The sequence below is a fragment of the Apostichopus japonicus genome, chromosome 3, assembly GCF_037975245.1.
Source record: "Apostichopus japonicus isolate 1M-3 chromosome 3, ASM3797524v1, whole genome shotgun sequence".
NCBI lineage: Eukaryota > Metazoa > Echinodermata > Holothuroidea > Aspidochirotida > Stichopodidae > Apostichopus > Apostichopus japonicus.
The window spans coordinates 5,808,017-5,835,656 of record NC_092563.1 but is presented as its reverse complement, the minus strand read 5'-3'; the positions used below and the strand labels follow the sequence as shown (position 1 = coordinate 5,835,656).

Here is a 27,640-nt window from a genome sequence, read left to right as displayed (position 1 = left end):
AGTCTACACATGTAGGCTAGAAACGATTTAGTCTGTGAGTGTGACTCAGTAAAGTGCGGAAGGTGATGTACTGTGTATGGTGAAAAACAGTGCCGAATTCAGACAAAATGGAGAATTTTCTCAGTTGGTCTTCGATGTAGTAATGTATCTGTTATTTTGAACAGGTAAGATATCCGACATTGGTATCATCCAGGAATTAAAAGATCTAAGGCATTATTGGGTTATGACAATCACATGGCCGTCAGGCCTAGGGAAGCTTGCCCCAGTGGGCAGTACTGTACGTAAGTATAGGGCCTTAGACTGAGTTAGACTTAAGGGGTAAGCGTTGCTCTAGGGCTTATTTACCCGATCGTAGGTTTAATATGCCTGATGTAACACTTATTTAGCTGACTGTTGGGAGGTAATAGATCCAGGGGGTTGGGATGTAGTACTTACCCTTCCCAACCCCCTTACACATGAAAAGAATTAAAGTAGAGTCCAGTCTTGTATGTTACCTAAGTATACTATAATACTAATTTATAGCTTAAATATACCTAAGAATGCACCATTTGACATATATTTGTTTTTATTTGGAGGACCCCATAATCCCTTACAGTTACACTGGCATCATGGACCACTGGGCCATATCCCCTCTAACTTTCCAAGTGCTTACAAATATATTTGACAAAATAAAAATATTTAAATTTCTTTGCATACGCTCCTTGGGCTTTTATACTTACACTACACAGAGATAGTATATAATGCATCTGAATAGTTTTTGACTGTTTAGTCAAAGCACTCTAGAAACTCAAGTTTCCAAGAATTATTTATGTTAACAAGTCAACAGGGAGAACTGTATGTTGATTTACCAAGTTATATTAATTACAAGTTTTGGAAATGAAAAGAACATGTATATTAAGTCCAAATCAAACCTTCTCCCTCTGTTGCTACTGTATATAGCCTGTAGACCATCACTAGTATGGTCATCTGTTGTATTTGACATGTGAATGTCATATACTAGTCTAGATCTTAGCCAAATATTACATTTTTTGGAGAAATGTTTTTTTAGATCTGCAAAGTTGTCACAACTTGAATCACTGAATACTTTCCACAGTATTGGCTTAAACAAGTTAGTGACACTGCAAATCCTATAAATTCCTAATGAATAAAAGAAGCCATGAAATTGTCCAAACTGGTGGGACAGATACCTGTACTGTATGTATTTGAATTGTAAAAATTGTTTGAAGTTAATTCATGTACATGGTACTCCTTGGTAGTCATTTGGTTATGGAGTTAGAGTACACATGTCATGAACCTAGCAGCCCTATGTCCACTTAGTGTAAGTCTGGTCAGTCAGTAAGGTGGGGGGGAGGGAGGGGGGGGGGGCCTGTTGATTTTTCAGTATTCAAAGAAACCGTTGTTATATACTACTGTACTAGTACACAGTGAAGTTAAAATGTTAAATTTCAACATGATTATGATATTAACTAATTACAAGAAAGCTGTAGGTTATCAAAGTGCTAAATAGCCCCCCCCCCCCCCACATATAGGTGCACAGGTCTGTTACACTTGCCATCTTAAAACCTTCTTACTGTATTTTGTGAAAGGCAAACCCACTTCAAATAAAAGTTGCTTGGGCAGACAATCTATAGGGTTTCAATATTTCAATACTGTATTACTGTACTCTTTATGTTCATAACAATCTCCAATGGGAAATAAAAATTGTTTGTGGGTTGGCTGTAGACTATATGCCTTGAGACTATAAGCTAAACTTGTGATAATGAACAGATCAATAAGATGTGATGCATTCTACAACTTTTCATATTATAAAAGTGATCCTGAGACCGACAATTTAATATCTTTAATACTGACCATATAGCAATGTATGTAAGCAAATATCACAATGTCCTTTTTGGTCGCTTTGCTCTTGGTACAAAGTTTCAATTAATTCTCACACTTTTTTTGGGGTGACAAACAATGTGAGTCTTGAAGAGAAAATTTCCACACTGCTAGGTGAAACCCCCATCTCAATATCATGCCCCTAACTCAAGGTATGGTTGATTGAATGTAACCTGGTTTGACTGGCTAAACCTTCAACTACTCCAGGAAGTGGGATCACTGTAGGGGGTCTGTGATGTCATCTGGGCAAATGCTATTTGGAAGCTTTACTTCTAAGGCTGTTATAATCTTGTGGTTGATTTATCCTCCAAACCTGATACATGTGGAATGTTTGCATAGCTTTCAAAATATAAACTAGAGAATTTCATTAAAATGTATCTCTTTTTTAGAAATATATATTATTTTTGATTGTCGATAAATGATCGACAAATTGTAAAGAAATAGAAAGACATTTTCAGCTGGAAGTAAAATATCACTAAATATTAAAACTTTATACCTTTGCAATACCAAATGCTACGGGGATGTAGATTTCACAGTTAGATCACACAGAAAATATCCAGCAATTTTGTGCAGCTATCAACTTTAGCCACCAGAAAATGATTTTAAGGGCCATCCTCATGGGACAACCCATTTACAACCAAGGGGTCAAATCAATTTCACTACTCTATTCAAAGCAACTACATACTGTTACCTGGTCATTCCATTTTAATTATTTAAATTATTTTTAATTATGTTAAGCAGAACCATATGATTCTCTAAGAGTATGTATTAACTTCCCTAGAGCTGGGCAAGTGCTCCTTGTTACAGCATGGCTACCAAAAGTTAATAAAGAGAAGACCTTTAAATACTGTTCTCATTTAATAAGTCTCCTAATGGCAATCTGTTGAGTCGTTTCAAACTACTGTACATCCACAATGGCTTCTTTGAAATTTGAAATACAAATTGTGAATGCCTTAGCTTTTAATTAGTACTTAAGTAGTAGCCTCAAACTGTAAGTATATATAGTATGGCCTTAGAACCTGCAGAGATATAAAAATAACATTTTGTGATACTGTAAGTGTTTACTATAGATCTGTGTTAAAGGTCACTGTAATACTGATACAAGCCCAAAATGTTGTACATCAATTTACATTGCACACATAAATTATCATCAGTTAGTCAATAATGTAAACACTAGCTGTGTTTACAGTTTTTATGCTGTCTATCTTTACCCATCTTCTTAACTGCACTTGTTTGTTGATTCCAATATTAGTAAAATACTCCACATGATCAGTTGGTACAGTAACTTATTGCATATTGCTCAGACAACTAAACCAATTGATGCAAAAATTAAAGGCAAAGAGAATATGAGGGAGAAAAAGAAAAAGAAAGAAGTTAAAAAAAAGGAAAGAACAGTCAAATTGTGTGTAACTGTGTATACACTCAATGTAACTCAGGTCATGCCAGTGACCAGATACAAGTCAAAGGGTTACACCCAAATCCAACAATGCCCTACAAAAGAGACATAAGAACATCTTTTAGAGGGAGAAACCACAACTACTTACTTCTCCATTGATATATTGAATGTACCCAGGTTAAAACAAGTAATTTTAACAAGCATACATACATGTTGTATACGACCGGTCTTTTTACTTAATGATGACTCCAGTAATCCATGAGCTCTTTGGGCCTAAATGTATTTTACGGATACCACTGTGCCACTGGTCTAGCAGAAGTTCAATGCCCCCTTGGATACAGTGCACATTACAGTAGAAGTTCAGAATCCCTTATCTGTCGTTTGGGACCAAGTGTATTGACTTCTGGTGACATAGTCCCTCAGCAGGGCTAGGTTAGATAGGTGACTTGTGACTATCTACAGATTACTAAACATCACACTTAGAATCAGTCTACAGTAGGTACCATAGTCTACAAAAGAGCCACTGCAAGCTTTTCCAACACTTCACAGGATATATTCCATCAAATCTGGCCATCATTCCTTCGCTGATGACAGAAATACGGTTAAAAGTTTTCATATTAAAAAAGAAGCTGTTGCAACAGGTTGTTGCAAACGGAGCCATGGCTTTCCCACCAGCTAGCCAGCGCACAACTCAATTTGTAATATTACTGACTTCATAGCGAACAAGGTCAGATACGATAATGTCAAGAAGTTTCTTCTTGCCGAATCCAGCAATCACAACTTCAACCTCAACTTCAGAGCTTGGCACAGAATGTTCAAAAACAAACTTTATACTTGTAGACTAAAATTTAATGACATTTTCTCAGCATTATACAATGTATAAAATTACAATAATATGAGATGGTTAAAAACCTAGTACTGTAAACAAGTGAATCAATAAACTGAATAGCTACAGTATCGTAAATGGAGAAATAGTGTACAATAAAAGTCTCTAATAATCCTTGTCGTCACGTTTCATGACCTTTTCGTGTAAAAATAGATTATTTTGGTTTCGTTTACGTATTAGTGAACAAATGTACAGTAATTAATTAACAGAGAGAATAACTTCAGTACAGACGGAGAAGTACACAGAGAAAAACTTGTAGTACTGTAACCTACCTGTTACAGTAGCCTTTACAGAAAGAACGAAAGGAATTAAATTATAGTTAAAAAGTAATTCCTATCCCTCAGAGCAACAATCATCCCTTAAAATTACAACCCCTCCCCTGCCCAGCTACAGGTATGTACAATAGTTCCTTGTCCAATTTTGGAACACAATTCATAGAAATGTGCTACCAAATAAAATATACAGAGTGTACTAGTGTAGTTAAAGGGGCGCGGTCGTCATGAAATATCGACAGCAATTTATTTTTCAATTTTCTCATTGGTTTAAGGTTTGTTGCCAAACGGCATTGTTCATTGTGATGTAAGAGGTTTTCACATGGGAAAAAATAAATTCGTTTTCAGTATTCAATGTCTAGCTTTTAAAATTTTAAAATATATAATTTACACGATTTTAAATTATTACACTATGCGTAAAGATCGGAAGTGACTGGTAAGATGGATTCTACTTTAGGTAAGAGAGAAGTATAAATGGTATCTGACCACTAATTTCCAAGAAGTCTGCCGAACACGTGTGCAAAACACAGGCGCTGTTGCCACAGCGGCAATATGAAGTGCATGCGCTACATATGTACAGTCATCATCGCACTAACCGAATCGGAACCGTTGCTGTGTGTGCTGTATGTGTGTCTACAGACTTACAGTACAGGCAACCAGTTGACAACTCACCTTCAACATATGACAGTACCACCGCCGAAACATTCACTCGAACGTATATTTTGTGGATTTCGAAAAACCGTCTTTGAAAATTACAAACAAAGATGTCATCTGAACTAGAGTAACAATCATCATGGGATTCACAATTTTCCGGTGGAATGTTGTAATTGTAATAACACCTGTCAGAGACAGCCCAGCACTAGGACAAGGGGCCGAGCAGGAGCTGGGTGTCCGTGCAAGGGACTAGGGGCCTACTGCAATTCTTTCTGTACTTGTGGGACAAAAAGGAAAGCTTGCCAGAAGAAACCTACGGTAAGTTAATAACTGTCAACACAGCGTCTAGGTTAAGGTAGGCTAGGCCTAAATGTGTCATTAGTAAGCCTAGGCCTAGGTCTATAATGTAATGGTACAAGGCGAAGGGTAATGGTGCTCGCGGTGTGCAAACGAATCGTCAAATATAATGCATGGTTGGAAGGGAGGGTGGCAAATGCACTTACAATTTGAAGTTTAATGTACAGGGCCTTATTTCATCAGCTAAGAAATTATTTATTTATTATTACTATATTAGGCCTAGGCTAAGTCTAGTAAGTTAAGTGTATAGGCCTAGGCTATGCCTATAACTATAAACCAAATAAAAGTAGCCCTATAGGCTTGGGCGCTTTACATGAATAGGGTTAAACGAGAATATGACATTGCTTTGGAGAGTGGGGCGATTAGGGGATGGTTGTGGGATTAGGGGATGGTTGTGACCAGCATGGCAAGCCCTGATACAAACATGGTAATAATCTAGGACTATAGGATTAAGCTGGTAAAGTACTTTAGATACAGCAGTGGTTATATACCGTGGGGTGAGAGTCAGGGATTAGGGGATGGTTGTGACCAGCATGGCAAGCCCTGATACAAACCTGGTAAGAATCTAGTACTAAAGGGGTATTGCTGGTATAGTACTGCACGCACAGCAGTGATTCTTTACCGTGGGGTGCGAGCAGGGGAGCTATACTCTGTATGAATAACAACTGTCCTGACAGATTAAAGCCCATATATAATGATATCTAGAGCATCGTCATCTGATATCTACACTCAAACAGGCTCAAAGCAAGCCATGCTAGAAATGTAGCATTCATAAGTGTCTTTTGATTTTTTTTCTTTATACAGAATTTGTCAGACACTGGTGATAGTGAGGTCTCACCAAATGAGCATGCAGCAGGTGAAGATGATAGTGCACCTGGGTAGCAGAATGTGGCTTCAAACAACAATGAATCTCAACTTCAGGTTGGCATAGCACACACTTTCCACTTTACTAAATATTGACATTACGTTGATGATCATAGACCACAAAAATCATACATATGCAGATTATGATGCATATAATAATGTACCGTAGTACAAGGTTATGTCACAATGGGCAACTGCCAATGTTATCAGACCAAAATTTGTCCAGATTTTATGATGCATATAATACAATGTTGTACAAGTTGATGTCACAATGTGCAACTGTGCCCACTGTTATCAGACCAATATTTGCTTATTTTTCTATTTATAATTTATGTTGTACCGAATTCTTATAACAAAGAATATTGTCACACATACATTGGTGCAGTTGGACACCTTAGTGTCAGACACACCTTGAAATCTCCAGAGAGTGATATTCAGATTGCAGCCAATATTACAGGTTTATGAAGTTCCCTAACAGAAGCAAACTATGTGATGTCACCATGCATGATGATTGGGCTGAACCACCCCCCCCCCCCATTCATAATCCCAAAATAATTTATCCACACCAGATATTCATTCAAAATATTAAAGTTTAATGAAATTCAAACTCATAATACATTTCCAGATAAAAATTTAACATTCCAAAATATGTCAGATTTCAAGGTTTTAAGTAAATAAAGATTAGAAAATGAAAGTATAGCTTCTGAGGAATGTCAGTCTTTGTGAAATCAAAGAAAACCACATTTTGTCTCTTTCAATGATAACCAAACTAGTTATCTATCAAGATGAGTATTATGTTTTGTTTCACGTGAATGGCTGCGGTCGGAATTTTTTGGTATGAAATAAAATGAAATGTTTGTGTTCAATTCTTTCTTAAAGGGATATTCCAGTGGCTGAAAATGTGACATTTTTGTGGAATGAAATAGCTTATAAATAGTGCCATGATTGCATCATTCACTCTGCTGTGTTCCACATGCATTCACAAAATACCAAAAATTCAAAATTTCACCATTCAGAGTGTTATGAGGTAGTGAGTTTGACCCCAGAAAATATTCTGCATTTTTACTAGCAGCCAATTGCCCTGCTATCCCTTAATATGTTCATGATTGTACTGAAGAAATAAACAAGCTGTTTTCAATTGTCCAACAGATGTATGTACAAGGGTTGGCATGAGAACAGTTAGAGCAGGTTGCAGTAGAGCTCCGCAGAAACCCAGATGCTCACAGTGATCTCACTGCGCCAAACCAAACTAAGGAAGTAACTGCTTCTCGTGAAATGTCTGCAATGTGTAGAGATGCTAACTGATGTGGAAAAGAAGTGCTGCACAAACAGGGTGCAACAATGTGTAACTTACTCGGATGCATTTAGGGATATTTGCCTTAATGCACACATCTTGGGTGTAAACATGCGCATGCGAGAGGATGATCTTGCTTTGGAAGAAAACAGAACCAACAGGAACTACAGACATTATGCTTACAGAAATTTTATTTACTGGAAGTTTGGTCGCCTAGGTAGAGGAAATAGAATGGTATTGCCATCCTGTTGCATCTCAGAGATAAGGGAAAGATTTCCATCTGTAGACGGACAATATGTAGGATTCAATCCTGGCAACAACCTCATCGATTAAGAGAGAAAACAATTTGAAAAGAAACCATATTGGCACAGTGATAGTGATAAGAGTGGGGTGATGGGGGAAGAGCAGGGGGGGAGGGGGGAGGGGTTACTGTTACTCCAAGAAGTGCAACATTGTTGAAGGTAAACTGATTACTTCATGGTTTGTGATAGGGATTTCAATCCTTTCAACAACCTTTGGTAGAGTGATGGTAATTTCTTTCGTTTGTTTATAGACAGTAGTAACCTATGTGGGATGATGGTGGGTGGGGCTGTGGGAGTAGTTTTTGTTACTCCAAGCAGTGAAACATTGGTGAATGTTAACTGATTATTTCATTGTCTTCAAGTTTATAGAGAGTGGTAACCTAAGCAGGGTGGAGGGGAATGGGTGTTATTGTTCTTCCAAGGAGTGAAAGAAGTTTGCAAATTATGCTGAAAGGTAAAATATTTATTTCATGTTTTGAAAGGTATGAAACGACACAATCAGGGGAAAAAGTTAGAATGTACCTGTAGGTGACAAATAGCAAATGCAGATCCAAATAATACAGATGTGAGCACTCCAAATAAAGGTATAAAAGTTCAAATATAGTTGATGACAATGTATTCTCTTTTCTTTCTCTCAAAAATGAAGTATTATCACAGCCATTGTGATGTGTTATAGACAGTTAAAAACCATGAATACTATCAGACCAAGTTGCCAAGATTGTACTACTTTTAATTTTGATAAATGACCTCTTAAACAGCCAAGTTTCATCTATTACAGGGGCTGGACTACAGTAGGTAGTCTAACAAAGAAACTAGAACATCATAACCCTACTAAAAGCCCCATTCACCTGCATGTTTAACCATTACAATAATATGTTCTTAGTCTAGATAGAAGTTCTGACTAAATGCTACTCACCAATGGATAAGACTGCAGTTTGCCACCTCAGATGCATGCAAAACTCAGTGGCAATACTTTAGACTTTAAGGCATCAAGTGTGTTACAAGTATAAAATGGTATTGAATGTAATCCAAGGGCTCTGTTTTTGACATGAAAATCAAAGAACATGCTTTGCTTGACTTGTAACATAGTAATATTAAAGAGGATTTTAATCAAATGAACGAGTAAAGTAGGGAGTCTTTAAATAACTAGTAAATTTAGCACACATCAACACTTAACTTTATGTAACATCTCTTCGAGCCATTAAGAGTGCTAATCAATAAAAACTCAAGTGAAATAAAACTGCAGTCCGTTTCCTTAATTAACCATTGTAGCTTAGGAATGCCCCATGTCAGCTGAACTTGCAAATCTAGACTGGTACTGTGCAAGTAAAACACTCATACTAGGCTTTGGAGCGCTGCTAATATTTGGTTTGATGATTTTTGGGTGATCTTCAGGTAGGCCTACTCTGGCCGATAAATGGCACTGATTCTCTTGTCTGAGCAGAAAGACAGTTTTCATCAATTCAGGAATGTAACCAAAAGCCTTAGGCAATTTTTGAGGTGCCCATTGTTTTGATCTTTTACTATACTTTGCCCGATACATTGGTTAGCCATCAACAGTTGAACCATATGCTCGTTCAATGTGATAGTTGTGATCAATAGCAGCCAGTAGCATTCTAGTTACATATCCATCATAAGAATAAGCACAACGTTTATTGGCATACATTAGCATATGATTGTGAAATGATTCAAGAGAACCAGTATGCTTGAAATTTTGTAATATGGAAAAGTGTTCAGAAATTGCTTCTTGAGTATGACAGACCTAAGGGCTTCATGTGATGGTGATCCCTTCTTTAGATATGGCTTACTATGGTCGTTTTCACATAAGTGGTGATGACTACATTCACCTGGTGTACCATCAATTGACAACAACCACTGGTGTTCGTCTACGATGTGGTGAAGAAGTGACAGCAAATTGACTTGATTTTGATATCATTACTGCCGCACTCTTTAGCGGAGTACCAGAAATGATTACATTATAGCAGGCATACATAAGTGCAGATCAGTGTTCTCTTTGGCATTTGCTACGTTAGAGAGTTTCCAGACAAGGTTCTTTGCCCCATGCCAAGCATCCACTTGATGAGAAATTCCATCATATATTGTACACTTTTTTAGCAGTGCCTTTATCAGAACATGGGCATCTGTCACTACTTCACAGATTTTAAATTATTTCATTAGAAAATCCAATCCTCTCTCAAATCTTACTCTTTCCATGTTTGGACTTTTCCCACCTACTTCCCTAACATCAACTACCTCTAAATGCAACATTTTTTAAGAATCTTCATCCATGAAGCTGTAAGTACAGTATTGGGCACAATGCCCAAGGGATTCTGTTCTAGCAGCTCCTGCTACACATAAACCTCTGTCTTTAAGTTTGCAGAATTCTGCCTTTTGGACCTTCTGCCAAGTAGCTGTAACAGCTGGAGTTACATACAACCTTTGAACACGTAGAAATGTTGTGTTGCTTACAAAAAGAAAAATTGGAAACTTTAAAATACAAAGCCATTTTAGAATACTTGTTTCCTGAAATGGTTACAGCTGACGAAATTTGAATGTTACCTGAAAAGATACCACAAAATCTGTTTTGTGAGTACTATTTTCCACACACATGGCCGGCCATCTTCACACTTCCAAGAAAAAATCATTGCTGTACCAATAGCACTCCATTGATAAGATATTATTTTAGTACAGTTAGTGTGTGTGCAGTACTCCCCATGTATTAACTTCAGCAGTTCTAACAATTTGTTTATAGATACAAAACATTTCGCTTCCTCAATTATACCAAGAGTTTCCCCTGAGGGGCAGTTATCTGGAAGAGACTCTTCACTCTGTATTTCTGAGGAGTCCATCTCAAGCTCTGGGGGAACACCTCACTCCCTACAGTTTCATTAGGGAGTAATTCTCTGGGAAAAGAAAATCCAAAAATTCAGTCAACAGGTATATTAGTAATAGATTATTGAAGCCTATTTGCATCAGTACTGTAATGTAAGTGCAGAGAGAGGCACAACAGTTCAGTCATGGTATCTGTATTTTTTTTGTGGGGGGGGGGGGGGCAGTGTGGTATACTTGACATGCAAGGGGCATAAAATAGGGAGATATTGTGGGGGCCAGGGGTAACCTCTGTTTTCACATGTATCATGTTCTCTTGTAGCAAGTTTGAAGCACAACAACCAAGGTCAGCTTCAGAAAGAAGAATAACTCTTAAACTTAGCATTCTTCTCTTGCAAAATATTTATATTCCTAACAACCCCCCCCCCCTCTCTTATGGCCTTTCTCCCCATGTTGACATGCCAAAATTTAGAGCTACTTTTGAAAACCTGACAACGAAATTCACGAACCAGTGAATTATTTAACATGGCAAAGATTCCTCCTCAAAATTCACTTGAGCATTAAAACTTTGTTACTTGATAGCACAAACTTCCCCAAATTGGCAAGTACTGGCACTAGGAATCATCCTTGAGTACACCTAATTAATTGACAGTCACCACATGGTTGTAGACACAAGTGCTGTAATGGACAACAATACAGTACTTGCCTGTGTGAAGACAAATTTGGCTTGACCACTGAAATAGTACAGTGTGTTTCATCATGAATTTGTGCAAAGGGGCGTTCAGTATGGCTAGCATTACCTACACCTGTAGATATTCAATCTCCCGTGTTGTTTTTGCCTAAAACAGGGTACTCTTGGTGGAATTTGCTATAGGCAGGGAAGATTGTAATGAATATTTTGTATAGTTCTGGTAAAGCATGGAATATAGGAATTTTCAATGGCCAAAATTGTTGACCTAATAAACCACATTTAGCAGAGTATTTAAGCAGGATGTATACCCCAACTTCACTATGAAATAGGTCATACATGAAACCGTAGGCCTTAGCTTAGCTTACTCTAACTGATTTTCTTCTTCTTTTCTTGAAACTTTAAATGAGAATGAAAATAGTTCCTCACTTGACAGTATGGCTGGCTCCACACTGTACAGCAGTGTTAACTTGCAGGTTATATTCCATGTAAATTACACTGATAACTGTATCCATAGAAACTTCCATAGAGTAACTATGTGATAGTCTTTACTATATACTCACCCTTCATCAATACACAATAGTTCTTCTTCACCATGGGATAGGGCTGCAATACCTTCTTCATCACTGTGAAACGACCTTCAACAAAGTGTAATAAAAACAAGCATTTGCAAGGACTGTCAAAGCACAAATTTCACTCACACCACTTTCTACTTAACGGAACAACATGTTTTTATGTATAAGTCTTCATCAACTTTGGTCTGATGTGACTCCAGCAATTGAATACAACCAGCTAGGCAATTTATCATGCAAACTTGTAGTTAACTGGTGATCCACATACAACTCCTACTAATTAGAATATATCTTCAACGTGAATATATCTTGTGTGGGAGGGGGAAACCTCAAGTTCGATCTAAACATATTTTACACCTGTTCTCATGATGAGAGGATAAACTGTCCTCAGATACAATCTTACAAGTTTCAAACTGAGAAAATAAAGCCCTGGCACTACTTCAGTTCATCATAGAGGTAAATCAATGCTGATATTGTCCATAACTAAAAATAAGTCCAAAGAGGTCCCTTGACAGAATAAAACCTACACAAAGAAGTTAGGCCTCGAGGCTTTAGCAACGAAAATTAGGCCTGAGCCTATTCCTAATCAATTATTTGAAAGGTTCTTGGAATACTGTATGTACTTGCTTCACCTTGATCGAGAGAAAGCAATTGACTTTCAGTTATAGGCCTACATCAATGTATGACTTGTTCACCTATGGTTGGAGGACCTAGGCATATCAAACATTTTTAAAAGTTTATGCATGCTGAAAGTTACGCACTTACCAGCAAAAACGACATGCAGTGAGATGACATTCAAGGAGGTGTCCACAATGTGTTGAGGAAACCGTTAGGTCTTTGTCACCTATCCCTCGACTTTCTTTAAATTCACCTCGTTTCGTCTCGAAGCCTTTTTTTTTCCGTCGAACCCACTCATCAAAGCGTCGGAAAGAAGAACCGATGTTGACCTCCGTTCTTTTAATTTCCGCTTTAAATATCTAATTCACGGTAGCCTATTGTCAATAAAACAGTCACTCCCTTCATTGTGTACTGGGCTTTCCCTATATGAAACTGTACATGTAGCAGACTGCATACAGGAGAAAGTTGCCGATGTTCGTCGCGGTGATCATTCGTTAAAGTACTGAGTGACGTCACCTTCGTGATGTCAGAGAAATGTACTGTACCAAACTCTGACGTCCAGAAGAAATATTCTAAAAGCCACTACGTCACGACCACGCCTCTTTAATATAATTTATGCATCATCCATGGATACTGTAGATCATCATTAATGATAAAGATTGACCTACATAGCATCTAGTAAAGCTCAAGTTAAGAGAGGTTTAAAAACAATTCAACAGACTACAGGTACAGTAGTTATTGTATCATCTATTCTATAGTCATTGTGTACTATGCAGAAGAAACATGTACACAGACATTTATAGCAAGGTTTCTTAGGAGTTTAGGAAAAGTGGACATTTGTACGGCAAGGGTAACTGCGGGTATAAATGGCATGATGTGTAGTAACTGAAAGTTGAAAACGTGTACCCAGTCGAAGGTCAACACAATGGAGTGAAAGTGAAGCAAATACAAAGGATTTTGTAACTACTGTATGACATCATCTCACATGCTGACTTCAAATTACCTTGGTAAGTGTGGTACGAATTGAAACCCACTTCAACCAGGTAATATCTGGAAAATAGTTAGAGGTGTAAGCAAGCTTCATAAATATACATATTAAGCTTTTCTTCTGCAGGCCTAAAGTATATTTTATTTCGTGCAAATATTCAGTGGGTTGTCAACTTGTCATATGTACAGTAGTTCAATCAATGGCAATGCAATCATATTTTGCATCGGCTAAACTTGGCGGCACAACAACCAACTTAAAGGATTGGTTCAGTTGTCATACATGTTTATGTGATATGAAAGAGGACAATAAAAGAAACACAATGGTGAAAAAACTGTTCAAATATCTTTTTCAGTTAAAGAGATATTCAAGTGTAAAGTTTTATCAGATTGTGTAGAAACTGCTGAAATCTTACTAGCTGTGATGTCACATCCTCACATTCCTGAAAAGTCTTTGTTTTTTTCTCTAAATATTTTGTGAGATTTCATGACTTTCAACCAAAAGATATTTGTCAAAGGAAGTATTTGAGATTAAACATCTGAAGAATTTTTGATTATATTATTTTCAAATGTGTTAAAAAATGTAAATAATTTTTAAAGAAATATATTCACAAATGTTAAGGAAGTGAGGATGTGACATCACACCTTCACAGTAAGTCTTTCTACACCAGTCGTTTTCAAAGAAATTTTGATATCTTCAAAGTGTCATATCTCCTTAACAGAGCATGCTCTCATGGTAGTTTCTTCACTGTTCTTTTTGTCTTTTTGTGCTCTTTCATACAAAATAGACAAGTTGAACACCTGAACCAATCCTTCAAAAAAAAAACGCTATACATTTACAGAACAAATAGTGTACGACAGCTAAACAAAATGCATTCATTTACCTTCACAGCACTCTATATAAAAAACTCAGTGATGTGTTTCTTTTGTTTTGATGTATAACGAAAAGGCCTGTTGCTATGGTACATGCACAACACATTCACTTTTTCCCTCCTTTTTTGGGGGGAATAATAACAAACTTGTTATTGTTAAAGAAACTCTGGTAGTGACATAGCCAATTTTTTGTTGTTGGTGTTAAGATACATGAAACAACATAACTACTGATGATTGATATGGCATGACACAGCAAAAAAGTTTTGTTATGGTGGGTACATACAGTACTGAGTAGTGGATGAGAGATAGGAATTCCATAGTCTGCTCCCAAGGTCCTACAAGGGGTTACCATGACGCAAATTGCAAATGTTTGCTTTACTCGGACGTGTACTTCAAAACTAATTAATCCTTAAGATACAGTAGTGTAGTTTAAATAATTGCTAAACGTTGTGTGTTATTAGAAACCGTAACCTTAGTTAAAAATTAAAAAAGATATAACCTGTTTGTTTTATGAGATACTTTTGATCAAACTTGATAAATGTATTATTTGTAGCTTGGCTGTTGTGTTCTGTTGAACAGTTACTGTATACCTTCATGTAAACAGACAGTGTTTCGTTTAAACAAAGATTAGATATAGTACAATATTTACACAAAGTGGGTCCGTGTGGGAAAGAAGAATGTTTGGTAAGTCTGTTGTATGTACCCGTAGTTAAACCAATTTAAGAGCTCGATATATATTTTTAATATTAATAGGAACAGCAACTCTGAATGGATGAATTGCTTCTTTCTTTAGAAGGGGGAACTTTTCACTCTACAGTACAGTGACTCTAGGACTCGTCATTGTAACATTCTTCTTTTTTCCCCCCCTTTACAGAAGGAATAAAACCTCTTGAGATATTTTGAGCAAGTCCTTCAGACATTTGCCAGACAGTAATCAATATATAGTTGCATCATCATCACAATGGAGAGGAGGAAGTTGTCGGCATGATGTCTTACAATAATAACAGTTCAGAGACTGCAGGGCATTGTCAACGGTGTATTGCCGAGCAGGCCTACAGTCCTGTAATAGTCATAGGTAAATATACTTCAGTTTACTGCCTTTTTAAAGCTCTTAAAAACCTATTAATCATATATATATATTTTTTGGAAAAGAAGAGTAATACAGGATTTATAAATAGTTTGTAATATATGCTCATAAGTTTCAGCAAAAAATTGTATCTATACAGTACATCTTTCACCATTATGTATATCCCCCCCCCCCCCCACCCTCCCCTCTCTTCGATATACTGTGTTTCGCTGGAACCCAAAAAAGAAAAATCAATTATGGTACATAACTGGTAATTTTTCTGGTGTTGCTTTTTACAATTTATGGAAGTGGTATATACTGTACAGTATTCGGATACAGAAAATGCCAATCAGTTGTGTTTTAGTGGTCTGAGATCTCTAAATATGTAGTATAACATTAGTTTCACTTAATTTGCCTTTTTTGGGGGTTTTCAAGGTTTTGTTATTTTAATACAGTACCTACAGTAGGATTTCGAAAATAAACAATATTACAGTTTAATATAACAGAGCTGAATTGCAATTTTTATAAATTGCTCGCTTTCAAAAATCATAAATTTTTCATGTTATATCTTGGAGTACTGACTGATGGTATAAGGTCAATGACTAAATAGGAATTGGTCTATTAGAATGGAGACCTCAACTTCAAAGTTGCTGAGTCATTTTGAAGTTCCAACGTTGGCCACTGTTATACTTTACATTGTTTCATCTTTTCAGGTCCTTTACTGGGTGTAAGACTTTGATATATAACCAAGTGTTGCAAGTCTATTGATCTTATTACTGACATAACAAAGCAGCTCAAAGTTTACATTGCTGGTTGTACCATCATAAAAGTTGCTAGGATTCCTATTGTTGTTGTAAAGACATTGTTTGTACATAACAATAGGCCTGGATATGCTTGAATTCATCTCGGCAGAACAGGTCAGGCATGCATGCCATGCATACAGTATATAACGCACAACAACAGTTGGACAACAAGCAGTTCTGTTATTTCGGAACTGAGTGATGAAAAGAGATGCCAGAGAAACCAGATCTACTGATTGTGATGGGCCATGTTTTAATTTCTTACGTTGAATATGAAGAGTCCATTTTTTTTTTGCATTCATACTTAAATAACTGCAATATGACTTCAATGTGAGGTATTACACTTACTGACATAGGTAAATTACTACATTTCCTCACATACTGTACGTACTGTTTACCTGTCTCCTGAGAACATTTGCATTCTCCCTCCCTCTATCATGTCTAGAGTGAACTGCTAATCTTTTTATCACTATATACCCTCCCTTAGCAACCAGTCAATGAGCTACTGTGTATATATGATTGTGTACATGTGTACTGTCTGTGTCTTCAGTATCTAGCCACATGTAGATATTTAATGTATATGTATTACTGTACACACATTGTATTTTGAGTTAGCCAGCAGCTAGTCACAGTGTTGTGGTACCATACTGCAGTAACTGCACTAGACCTTCAAATATAAGATTAACAGACTCAGTACTACTGCACATAGACTAGCCATTCACCTAAAATGACTTTGTTATTTAAAGGTTACCTAAACAACAACTGGAGGTTTGAAAATGAAACAAGGAATACAATAACTGTCAGACACAGAAAGTGTGGCTAAATTGGATTAAAAGATTGATTACTAATTAAGGTTAGACAAAGGGTGGTTACCACATGAACCTCTGAACTGTGTTGCATGGAGGGAGCCTGGGTATTCATTGTAACTTAGTATACTTCAGAATGATGTTACGTTAACCACCTAAGTCAAAATACCCTTCACGAGTCTTTCATTGGGCTGTGTTGTCATTTTCTGTTCGTATTTTGGTAACCAAATACGTAGTCATGGTGATGACTGTTTACTGTTTTCTCCGCAGGGAATGGACCCTCTGCAATGTGTTTATCCTTCTTCCTCTCTGGACATTGGCCGTACTACAATGGACTCGAACATCCTAACACTTACTTGCAGAAAAGATTGGAAGATAATGTTGAAAAATCCCTTGTGGAACAGGTAAATATGACACATTTTGTGGATATATTTGTACATTTTTGAAAAGTCTGTTTATAGCGATGTCATATCTTGTGGGCAGTTTGTTAAGTACTTCAGTCATGGTGTTCCAATGTGATTTTGATGAACGTTACAATGGTTACATACATATTTCAGAATTTGTCAGAGTGGTGGTAGATGGGAAAGGCTAGGTGAAAGGATGGGAGGGGTAGGCTACAGTGCTTAAAACTAAATATTAATTTACTGGTTTCAATCCTGAGGGACCCCTCTTACATTAGATACTAATTCCATTCCAATTACGTCAATTAATTGCTTCATGGTGATTTTCATTTCCCCTGTGACTTTGAAGCTATAAAAATTTCTGCTGGTATGCAGTTCTGAACTATTTCAAATGTTCATATTTAGTGTGCAAACTCTATAAAAGTGCATTTAAGCTGAAATGAACTTTGACCTTACTGAGCAGATTGCTTGCACACATGCTGTACTGTATTCTAACATTGTCTTAATAGTCTGAAATAAGAACAAACAATAAGTACTGGAAGGTGTGAAGAAAAAAACTCGTAATTTTTCCAAAGGAAATAACGTTTTTCCTGTTTTTATCCATCATGCCCAAATTCCAAGTAAACTTTTAAAAGGAATTCAGATTAAAAGGTTAAAAAGTCTATCAGCTGTTAATGTGGAAGTATAAGGTGATCAAATGCAGCTGATTTGTGTCAAGGCTGCTCAAGTATAACTGTTCTTGGGTCTTGAGTAATGCAATACTTTGATATGAAAACTGGATTTGAAACAGTGACTTGCAAAAACCTAATTTTCCCAGGTAAGCAGAAAATGACTTGCAAAAAAACTAATTTTCCCAGGTAAGCAGAATCAGAGTTCAAGTGCACCAGTGAACTGTATCAGTCTTTTGTTTAAACCTTGAACTGAAAGTTGTACTAGCAGAGTTCTTCATTATCTGAAATTCTGAAGTACAGTAAAATGTTATTGTCTATTTGAAATCAACTCTCTCGCCTTTGTTTGTGTCAAATACGTAGATTTGTTAAATGTTGTAACTCAGATGAGAAAAATTGGATTAAAAGCTTATTATTGACAGATATTGCCTTTGTTGATACTTTAATGCAACAATTTATATGAAGCTGGCAAATTCCTCAAATTTTATCCTTTTTTTTTCTTCCTGTTAAACTGTTCTTTGAAAGTCATATGTTATACAGCAGCACACAGTTTGTTTGCTTCAAAGTTATTATGATTGTTATTGTTGTTGTTAATACCATATATATGCTGCTTGCATTTACTTACAGCATACAGCAAGGGTCCTGCCTGAGCACAAATACTGTTCATTTCAATGTACAATGTTAATAAAATATGAACAAGCTAACACTACCAAGCTGTTATAATTGCAGTTTTTACATTAATTTCACAAATAGATGGTTGCATGCTCTTTTCTTTTTGAAGGTTTCCAGCCAAATATTAAAGCCGAATCAGACCTTTCTAGCAGATTTTTCTTGACTCTCTATTTTTTTAATCAAGTACTGGTCAGTTAAAGTTCCTGTTTTCTCTTTTATCAATCTAACATCTACAGGACTTGGAGTATCTCTCAGAGGGTCTGGAGGGCCGATCAAGGCACCCGGTAGCTCTTCTGTTTGATACCTTACAACACCCAAATGCAGACCAAGGAGACCGAGTGCCATCCAGGATGGACTTCCTGGAAGGTGAAGAGGACAAGGTGGTACCCCACAAGGTCCTTGGTAGTGGTCTTCCCGGTGGAGCTTGGTGGGTGAGTATTTTTGAGAGCAGTACCCAGAACATATCTTACGCCTTTTACTCGCAGCCCATGAGGCTGGTCCTGGCTGGCACAGAGTACCGATCAGTGTCTGCGCACCGGGTAGTAAACTCGGTGCAAGGGACCTGGACCATCACTGTCTGTTGTGTACCTAGCATGCCATCAAGTAGACATAAATCAGGCGTAAAATTTGTTTTTGGCATTTGTTAGCATTTACATACAGTGCCAAGAAGAGTCTGCCGAGTGTGTTGTACGTAGTCGGTACACATGTTGTGACTTTCCATATCAGATTCTGTTCATGCAAAAGAAACAGGAAAAAAGAAAGAAATAAGAGGAATATGTTACATTTGAAACTCAAAAGGAAATAGAAACAACTGGGTTAAAAATTGTTAGACCTATCCTGGTATCCCTCCAACCACCTCCTACCTCCCCCCCCCCCCTCCTTCAGGGACATTGTGTCTGAACTGTTTTTATTAAATAGATATTCATCATGTACAATACCAGATAGTGAATCAGGAAATGGGATTTACAATCAATGCAAACTCAATTTAAGTTCCTCATATTTTCGTACAGAAAGAACATAACTCACAGTACAGCAGATAAAAATGCAAGTTAGGAACAGCTTGCCATATTTTGGAGCTCAGCTAAAAATAAACTTGTTATCCTGGCTTCCTTGAACAATAAACAAAACTGGTCATGTTAACACTCTCTCATCTAACGTAAACCATGTAATATATACACAACCTGCATTCCATGAGGTTGCTAAAGACAATGAAAGTTTTCTGAAGTATTCCGAAAGCTAACCTTACAAGTTTTTGGATACAGTTAAGCACAGAGCCTGAGAACAATGGCAGAAACTGGATGCAACAAAAATTAATATTGAAGAATATTGACTAGTAATGCTTTGGGAATCGGGAAACTACGCATGCATTCAAAATGTTTTACAAATTTCGAAAATATGACATCCTACCAGTTAAGCACTGTGCTAAGCAAATGGCCTAACCACCTCGATGTGTATGTCACCTGGTAATGGTTTGAAAAGGATAGTTACCTGTACTCAAAATATCCATCTCAAAAAGTGTCTCAGACATACCATCCATCTTCAATCTTACCAAAGTGTAAATTTTAATTACATATTTCTTACATTCCGACATTGTATTGAACTTATTTTCAGTATAATTCCGTTTATGATTAAACATCCTTATTCGTTACCTATTGAACTCCATTCAAGTTCAATTATAAAATGTAAGCTTAAGCCAATCAAACTGAACAGCAAATTGTACCATCGTAACATAACTACTGTAGAATGTTACCATACTGATGTAAAGAAATCATAACAACTAGAAACTACTCCAATTTGGTTTTTTTACATGAAAAATTATGATATTTTCACCTTCCATATGTTTTTGAATATTTTCACCTTCCATATGTTTTTCGAATAATCGGTATGACATTACTGGTATTCCACGTAATTTTTACCGATTCCAATAATGTTCCCATTATACAATAATCGGGCCGATTCCGATTCAGTTAATCGTTTGAACACTAAACAAAAGGCTTGATTAGGTCAATACTGTATCTTGTAATGTAGGAGGACTGCCTAAATGGTGAATGCCCTTGGCAATGTATTAATGGAAGAATTTCTCGTGAAACAGGATAAAGATCCGATTTTAGCGCAGGCGACTGTAACCAAGTTCCTGTACGAGATGTATCCTGTTTGAATTATTAACCTTTAAAGATCAAAAGGAATTACTAGTACCAAATTTGGACAGATTTAGGGTTTCTTAATTACTGTTTGAAATATTTGTCGGGAAACAAATCTTATAGTCTCTATAGCTAAGGATGATCTCCAATGGTTTGGCCTTTTAGGATATGAAATTAACATAGGATTGTTTTTCACTGAGACTTTGAAAACACTTGCATGTCATATGAACGCTTAAAGGTGTGTGTTTGAGGTGAGCATTGCGACTCTTAGTTTCATATGACAAACCAACATTGTAACCGTCACTGTGTGTGACCTTAGATCTGGAACTTGAGTGAAAATATTCCCCTTCACATCACTCTCCTGCACCTACTCTGTTAATAACAGTTAAATGGATGATATTTATACTGTCACAGCAGAGTACAGTACCAGCTAATTCCTGTATATGAACAGGGCTGTCTGTAGAGCTACAGTACATACTTAATTAGCTTAATTAACTAACTAGTGTAGAGATAAATCAAACGTTAAAGTACATTATCATATAACTGTCTCTCATTGCACATTCTGTATATATGTCACAGACCACTTACGTGTGAACACATGTGCAGATGGCTTATAACCAATCAGTAACCAGGCAATTATTCATGTATCTCTGGTCTACAGTATTCTCCATCCATTGGTTGTCATCTCTAGTACAGTACAGTACAGTACAGTATATACCGTATGCAGTGCATGATGTAATGATATCCATAAATATCGAAACACATAGGCTTCTTTGAACCTATCATATATGCCGTATGGCCATTAACATGCATACAGTACCAGGGCTACGTATATGTACTACACAGAAAGCTATCTCTGTCCTTCCCTTACACATCCTGGTCTTTTATTAAGGTTGTCCATTGAAGTTAATAATAAAATTGAGTTGTCCACATCAGATTCCTGCACAGTGGAACTCTGGAGTGCTAATAACCACAAAAAAAAAAAAAAAAATTTGCCCTTTACCAAGGACACCTTAGCTTCCCTAATCAGAACAGAAATGTAGCCGAGTCAGATCACGTTCCAAAGTGAACTGAGATCCAACGTGATCGGAGAACAGCCGTGAGGATTAATAGAACTGGTACCAGCATTGGTACAGTAGTAGTTGTCCTAGCATTGATAACATTTCAATGCATATCTATACGGTCATTGGCTATCTCCTTAAACGGGTCATGAACTGACTTTTGGTCAGTTGGTATTCGTATTCCGGAACGGTTGCCCCTCGCTGTGAACACTCGTTCTCTTGGATTTATATTCATATTTATTTATATTCGTACTTAATTATATCCGTACTTCATTATATTTGTTCTTCATACTTTTGTCTTCGGGACATTTTGGAATCTGCTTTAGATACTAGTTCAAAATGAAGTGCTAGTACAGTACTCATGAATGCTTAGAGCCTTTTACTTGTACTGTAAGAGAGACAATATACAGCATTGCCTGTGACATATCACTCCTTATACTGTACGTATCAACCTGTGCATGGCATCTACTCAACACTACAGTCCCCTCAAAATCATTATCTATTTTACGTTTAAATGTTTTGCATGGCAGTTGCAGTACAGTATTAATACCACACAAGGTGGTTATACTAGTATTCTTGCTTCTCTGATAACGGTTGTTTTTTTTTTCTCATCTACCGTATGTTTAAGTCGTACCCTACCTGTATAACTGTTTTAACGTCAGGACTGCATTAAAGTTGCATCCCTGTAATTCTCTGCCCTCACCATACGGTCGTTCCACGATAACTATACAAACTTAAATGTACTGTAATTGATGCTATTGTGGATGTTTGCTGGCTTTAATGTGAAATATGTAACCAATTTACGTATGGTATGTACTTTTGATGAACATGTTAACTTCTTACTCTGTGGAGTCATTTTTGACATTTTTGCCAATGTTACACATGATATAAACTGTATGCTGAAAGTCTCTTACATATTGGTTACAAATTACAATGTGTTTGAGTACACTTACAGACAATGGTGTACTGTAACGACATGGTTTATTGGGAGGTGTCAAACTGTCAATATTACAAAGGCTTTCGATTTTTTTTAGAAACAACAACCGTATACATGTACATTTTCGGTAAAATCAATACTCACCATGTTGTCTTTTCCCTTTAACCTACTGATAAATGATCTAAATTATTCAAAACACACCAGCTCTCATTTTTGTTCATTAGATTGCAAGATGATGAATCAGATTTAATATGCAATATGTTTGGAACTCTGAATTCAATGTTTCGCTTTCCTTTTGTTATAGGATTTAGAGGCGTCTGTTCTGACATTGAGTCTCGGCTGTTGGATGGAACTCCCTGGGCAAGATTTCAAGCAATGGATAGCCAAATTTCGGTAATTTGTAATAAAAGTTTTAAGTGTTAAGATTTATTAAGTGATAAGTTTTATATCATGGTATTGTTGGTAGCCTATTACATGAGCTATATACTTGAGAAATCAGAGTCTAAGGTTTGATAAGCAAAGCAGTAAACCTCTCATTGTTTTGGCATTGTAGGTAAGGCAACCCTAATTTGGTATGGATCTGGTTTTGGCACTGTAGGTAAGGCAACCCTAATTTGGTATGGATCTGGTTTTGGCACTGTAGGTAAGGCAACCCTAATTTGGTATGGATCTGGTTTTGGCACTGTAGGTTGGCAACCCTAATTAGGTATGGATCTGGTTTTGGCATTGTATTAGGTATAGATCTGAATGATAGTATGCAGTCTGCCATTAAAATAACAGAGCGGCTGTGAAAGGGTTGTTGATGCTAACAATTCAAACAAATAATACTTAAAGAGATAAAAGCTTGCAAACTTTTAAAAGGATAAGCTTGCATCCGGCTTTCATATTAAAGCATATGCACTACCTGCTGGACAACTTTTTTTTGATTGATTCACCTAAGTTGGTAGTAGCCATGTGGGTATTTTGTATATACTAAAACGTTAAAGTGTTGTAATAAATTACACCTTCATCGGAGACAGAAATGGAGGGCCAGTAGGGAAGATACATATGTAACATGATACTTTTAGTGTAGTCATGTTGAACAGTATTTAAGTGGAGGGCCAATAGGGCAGATACATACGTAACATGATCCTATTATTGTAGTTATGTTGAACAGTATTTAAATGGAGGGCCAGTAGGGCAGATACATACGGAACATGATCCTTTGATTGTAGTCATGTTTAACAATGTTCACACTTCTCTTCCATCTTGCAGTTCAAGCAAAGATTCCCAAAGCCCATTCCAAGCACATCACATGGACAGGGCCACGCTAGGAGAAGTTGCCAGATATTACCAAAGCTACGTCCAGGAAAAGAACCTGGAGAAATATTTCCTCTCAAACACTCTAGTCACGTCAGTCCAGAGGATAAAAGGCAAACGGATAATAAACGATGAAAGTGGCGAAAGGGAGACGACCTGTAAGAAATGTTTCGGCTTGGAGGGCGAGAACCTCTTTGAGGTGAAAGGCGTGTATAAGACCGTGTCCTGCGGCTGTTGCAACTCCTTCTCCATGCTCACCAGGAATGTCGTCGTGGCAACAGGGATGCTGGGCAGAGCCAATAAATTGCACGTGGCAGGAGAAGACCTCGGCTTCGTGAAGACCAAAGTACAGGATCTGGAGTCGGCCATTCAGGGAGGCGACCTGGGCTGTGCGTCGTCCAGAGTCTTAGTGGTCGGCGCCGGGCTCAGCGCGGCCGATGCCGTTCAGTGCTGCCGGAACGCCAACATTCCCGTCATCCACGTCTTCAGGAGGAAGGCCCGCGACCAGCAGATAGCTCTGGCTAGATTACCAAAGGCAGTCTACCCAGAGTATCACGAGGTCTTAGAACTAATGAGAGGGGAGAAGAAGGACCCCGGTTACACCCCTCTGGCCGAGCACCAGGTTGAAAAGTTCTTAGCGGATTACTCAGTGACCATGCGGGGCCCCCAGGGTCCTTATCATATGTCCATATCGCTAGCGGTAGTGTTGATTGGCTCTCAGCCGGACCTTACGTTCCTTCCGAACGAAGGAAGGCACATGGGCTTTCAGAAAGAGGAGCCAATCAGTTACAAGAACAATCCCTTGGCTGTGAATCCCTTCACCATGGAAATTGTCGACCAACCCGGCTTGTATGCGATGGGGCCACTGGTCGGAGACAACTTTGTCAGGTTTTCGTTAGGGGGCGCATTGGCAATTACGAAGCACCTGGTGGAGAAAGGTCACATGGCAAGTAAGAACAACAATAACCTGTGAAAAGAGTATCTCATTTGAACTTTCCTGTGTTTAGCTTGGAATGAGCTTTTATTTTCTCAGGAAGTACGATGTGCAATGTACAGCTGAGTTGAGTGGTTCTGGCGTCGCTCGGGTATATCTTCAAGATGGGTCTTGAAGAGTTTGGACGGAGCGAATGCAACAGCTGTTTTTGCTCTTCGAATGTTACTTCCCTGTTGCTGCTCGGTGGGTTTGATCGATGGTTACTCAGTACTTTCTTTGGGCTTCAGAGTTTAATACCCTACATCTCAGAAAATGTTACCATCACCATGGGACAATCTCAGTGAAAGGATTTGATCTTAGGTGTGCAACCAGAGAGGGCGGGTTCAGAAGAGAGGTGAGGGGAAGGGGAGACAAGAAATTTATACCAAATTGCATACTCTGAGATATTAAAGGAACTCAGCTGATTTCGAAATTTTGTATTTATTTTTGAAAAATTGAATTTTTATGTGTATACTTGAATGGTTTAATGGGCACAAAATGTTTTTAGTCTTTGCATATATGAGAGAAGGGAGGGCAAAGGGGGGGGGGGGTTGGCTATGACAGCTCAAACCGAATTTATAACTAGTTCTGTACAGTACATGGACCAGTTGTATCTTAAGCTAAATTGTATGTTTTAAAACAATGAACTTTGTGTTTTAAACTTTCCTGTGTCTGATCCACAGTCCATTGTGTTAACTGCTACAACAGTAACCAAGCATGAGCGAGATATTTCTTCTTCAAATTTCTCTCCAGAGTTTTAGATACAAATCAGTTTCATTCCAGTGTTAGCTTTGAAGCTTTGAAGAGTTACATTAAAATGTATTCATGGGCTGTACAATTCAAATAGAATCTTTCCTACTTTATTCTAAGACAGTCTTTGTACAATATTTGGCTTTTTAGCCTCGTTTGTTCTGTCTCAAACAGTAAACTTGTTATCCATATCTATGATGGAGGGATGCATACTGTTTTTGTTTTTTTGTATTTTTTTCTATCTAGCTTGCAATTAGGTATGACTTATTTAGGTTATTATGTTTGATTTTTTCTCTGTGATTCTCGCATATCTGCTTTCTCCTTGTTTATAATACATAAAGCAGCTTTTTACGTTGACTTTCATTTTATAAAAAATCTGTGACTCTATGGTCATACTAAACCTCCAAAACCATGCAGAACATTAGGTTTACTTCAAATAATGAGAGAAAATTGAATTTTTTTTTTCCAGATTGCTCCTTTTGATATAGTTTATACTAAAAATGAAATAACTCCGGACAAAATATTCGTTCATGATCAGATGGAATGCTCCAAATATCCATCAACTAATTTCCATCACGTGACAAGCTGTAAATCTATCTTTGTGTTTTTCATCTGTTGTGTAATCTTACTCTGCGCAGAGCTCAACTGATTTGTTCAAATTCAAACGAAAAATGATGCTGAAGGATGCTTTGAAGGGGGAATAAGAGGAAGGGGAGAAATATGTTGTTAGTTCTCTACATCAACGGAAAGATAACCGATGAACGATAAGAAAGTACCACCTAATACCTCCTGTGAATATGGTCCTTTCATCAGTTTCCACAGAAAGTAGCCTTCTGGAAACGTTAACATCTGCTGCGAGATGTATGTCTTCAGTGGCTGTTTAAAGTGACAGTTTTGCATATGTTCGTTGTCGTTTGGTATTAATATTATCTCGGGTGATATTCAACCAGTGGATGATCTATGTTGGTTTATTACGCCTGCAGTTCCTCATGTCTGTCATGGGTAAACCCATATTAAATGTGTCGAAAAAAGTATTGGATATGAAGCAAACAGACCAGTGATTGTGTTATGTCAATGAACACAGAATAACCTTTGCACCTGGTATCTTTTATGTGTGTTATGTATACAGCATGTGTTGGGACTTTTGATTTGCCAATACCAAAGTTACATTTTCACCTTAATTGAAGTATTTAAGAAAGAAAAAATTCTTTTCATTTGCGTATTATGTTAATGATTTAAATTAGGGCTCCATTGCAAAATCTGTATTACAGTACATTAATTTATTGTATTTTTTTTTTCGCTTAAAAGCTTTCTTTTTTTTTCTTTCTTCCTGCCGATCTGTTTCTTCTATGTATAATTTGGATTTTCATTCTATATTATTTAAAGCTGTACTTTCCACCTGAACGTTTTTCCATACCATAACTTCAGCTCTTCGGCATATTAGATCTATTAGAATCATTATATTGTTGGTTGCGTTGGACCAGTGGTGGTAGCGTAACACATGACATTGAATTACAAATACAATTTGATTGATGAAAAGAAAACCGGAAAACGTTATGACGGTGTGACCAATGGTGATGGTAATATGATTTCACAGTT

The 27,640-nt window shown here is 37.2% G+C and overlaps 1 protein-coding gene and 2 long non-coding RNA genes across 3 annotated transcripts; 2 read left to right on the top strand and 1 right to left on the bottom strand.

Annotated features, from left to right (window-relative positions):
• On the top strand, positions 1 to 26,713 carry LOC139961355 (oxidative stress-induced growth inhibitor 1-like). Its single transcript, XM_071960501.1, has 6 exons — positions 1 to 164; positions 15,342 to 15,542; positions 17,410 to 17,543; positions 19,117 to 19,311; positions 23,324 to 23,412; positions 24,274 to 26,713. Exons 2-6 carry the CDS (start codon positions 15,452 to 15,454, stop codon positions 25,289 to 25,291), a joined length of 1,527 nt encoding a protein of 508 aa, XP_071816602.1. The 5' UTR covers positions 1 to 164; positions 15,342 to 15,451; the 3' UTR covers positions 25,292 to 26,713.
• On the top strand, positions 4,943 to 8,035 carry LOC139961348 (uncharacterized). Its single transcript, XR_011790804.1, has 3 exons — positions 4,943 to 5,404; positions 6,248 to 6,364; positions 7,457 to 8,035. It is a non-coding gene; the product is annotated as an uncharacterized lncRNA (long non-coding RNA).
• Positions 8,311 to 13,164, bottom strand: LOC139961364 (uncharacterized). The gene is made up of 3 exons (XR_011790805.1): positions 12,758 to 13,164; positions 11,984 to 12,058; positions 8,311 to 10,806 (listed from the first exon to the last, which is right to left on the bottom strand). It is a non-coding gene; the product is annotated as an uncharacterized lncRNA (long non-coding RNA).
• Positions 26,714 to 27,640: the final 927 nt, after the last annotated feature.

Bases quoted from the DNA above. Each gene is read 5' to 3' on its own strand.
- LOC139961355 (XM_071960501.1), top strand. From the start codon at position 15,452: ATGATGTCTTACAATAATAACAGTTCAGAGACTGCAGGGCATTGTCAA. The intron at 17,544-19,116 runs GTAAATATGACA...TAACATCTACAG, and splicing joins AAAAATCCCTTGTGGAACAG to GACTTGGAGTATCTCTCAGA. The intron at 23,413-24,273 runs GTAATTTGTAAT...TCCATCTTGCAG, and splicing joins CAATGGATAGCCAAATTTCG to TTCAAGCAAAGATTCCCAAA.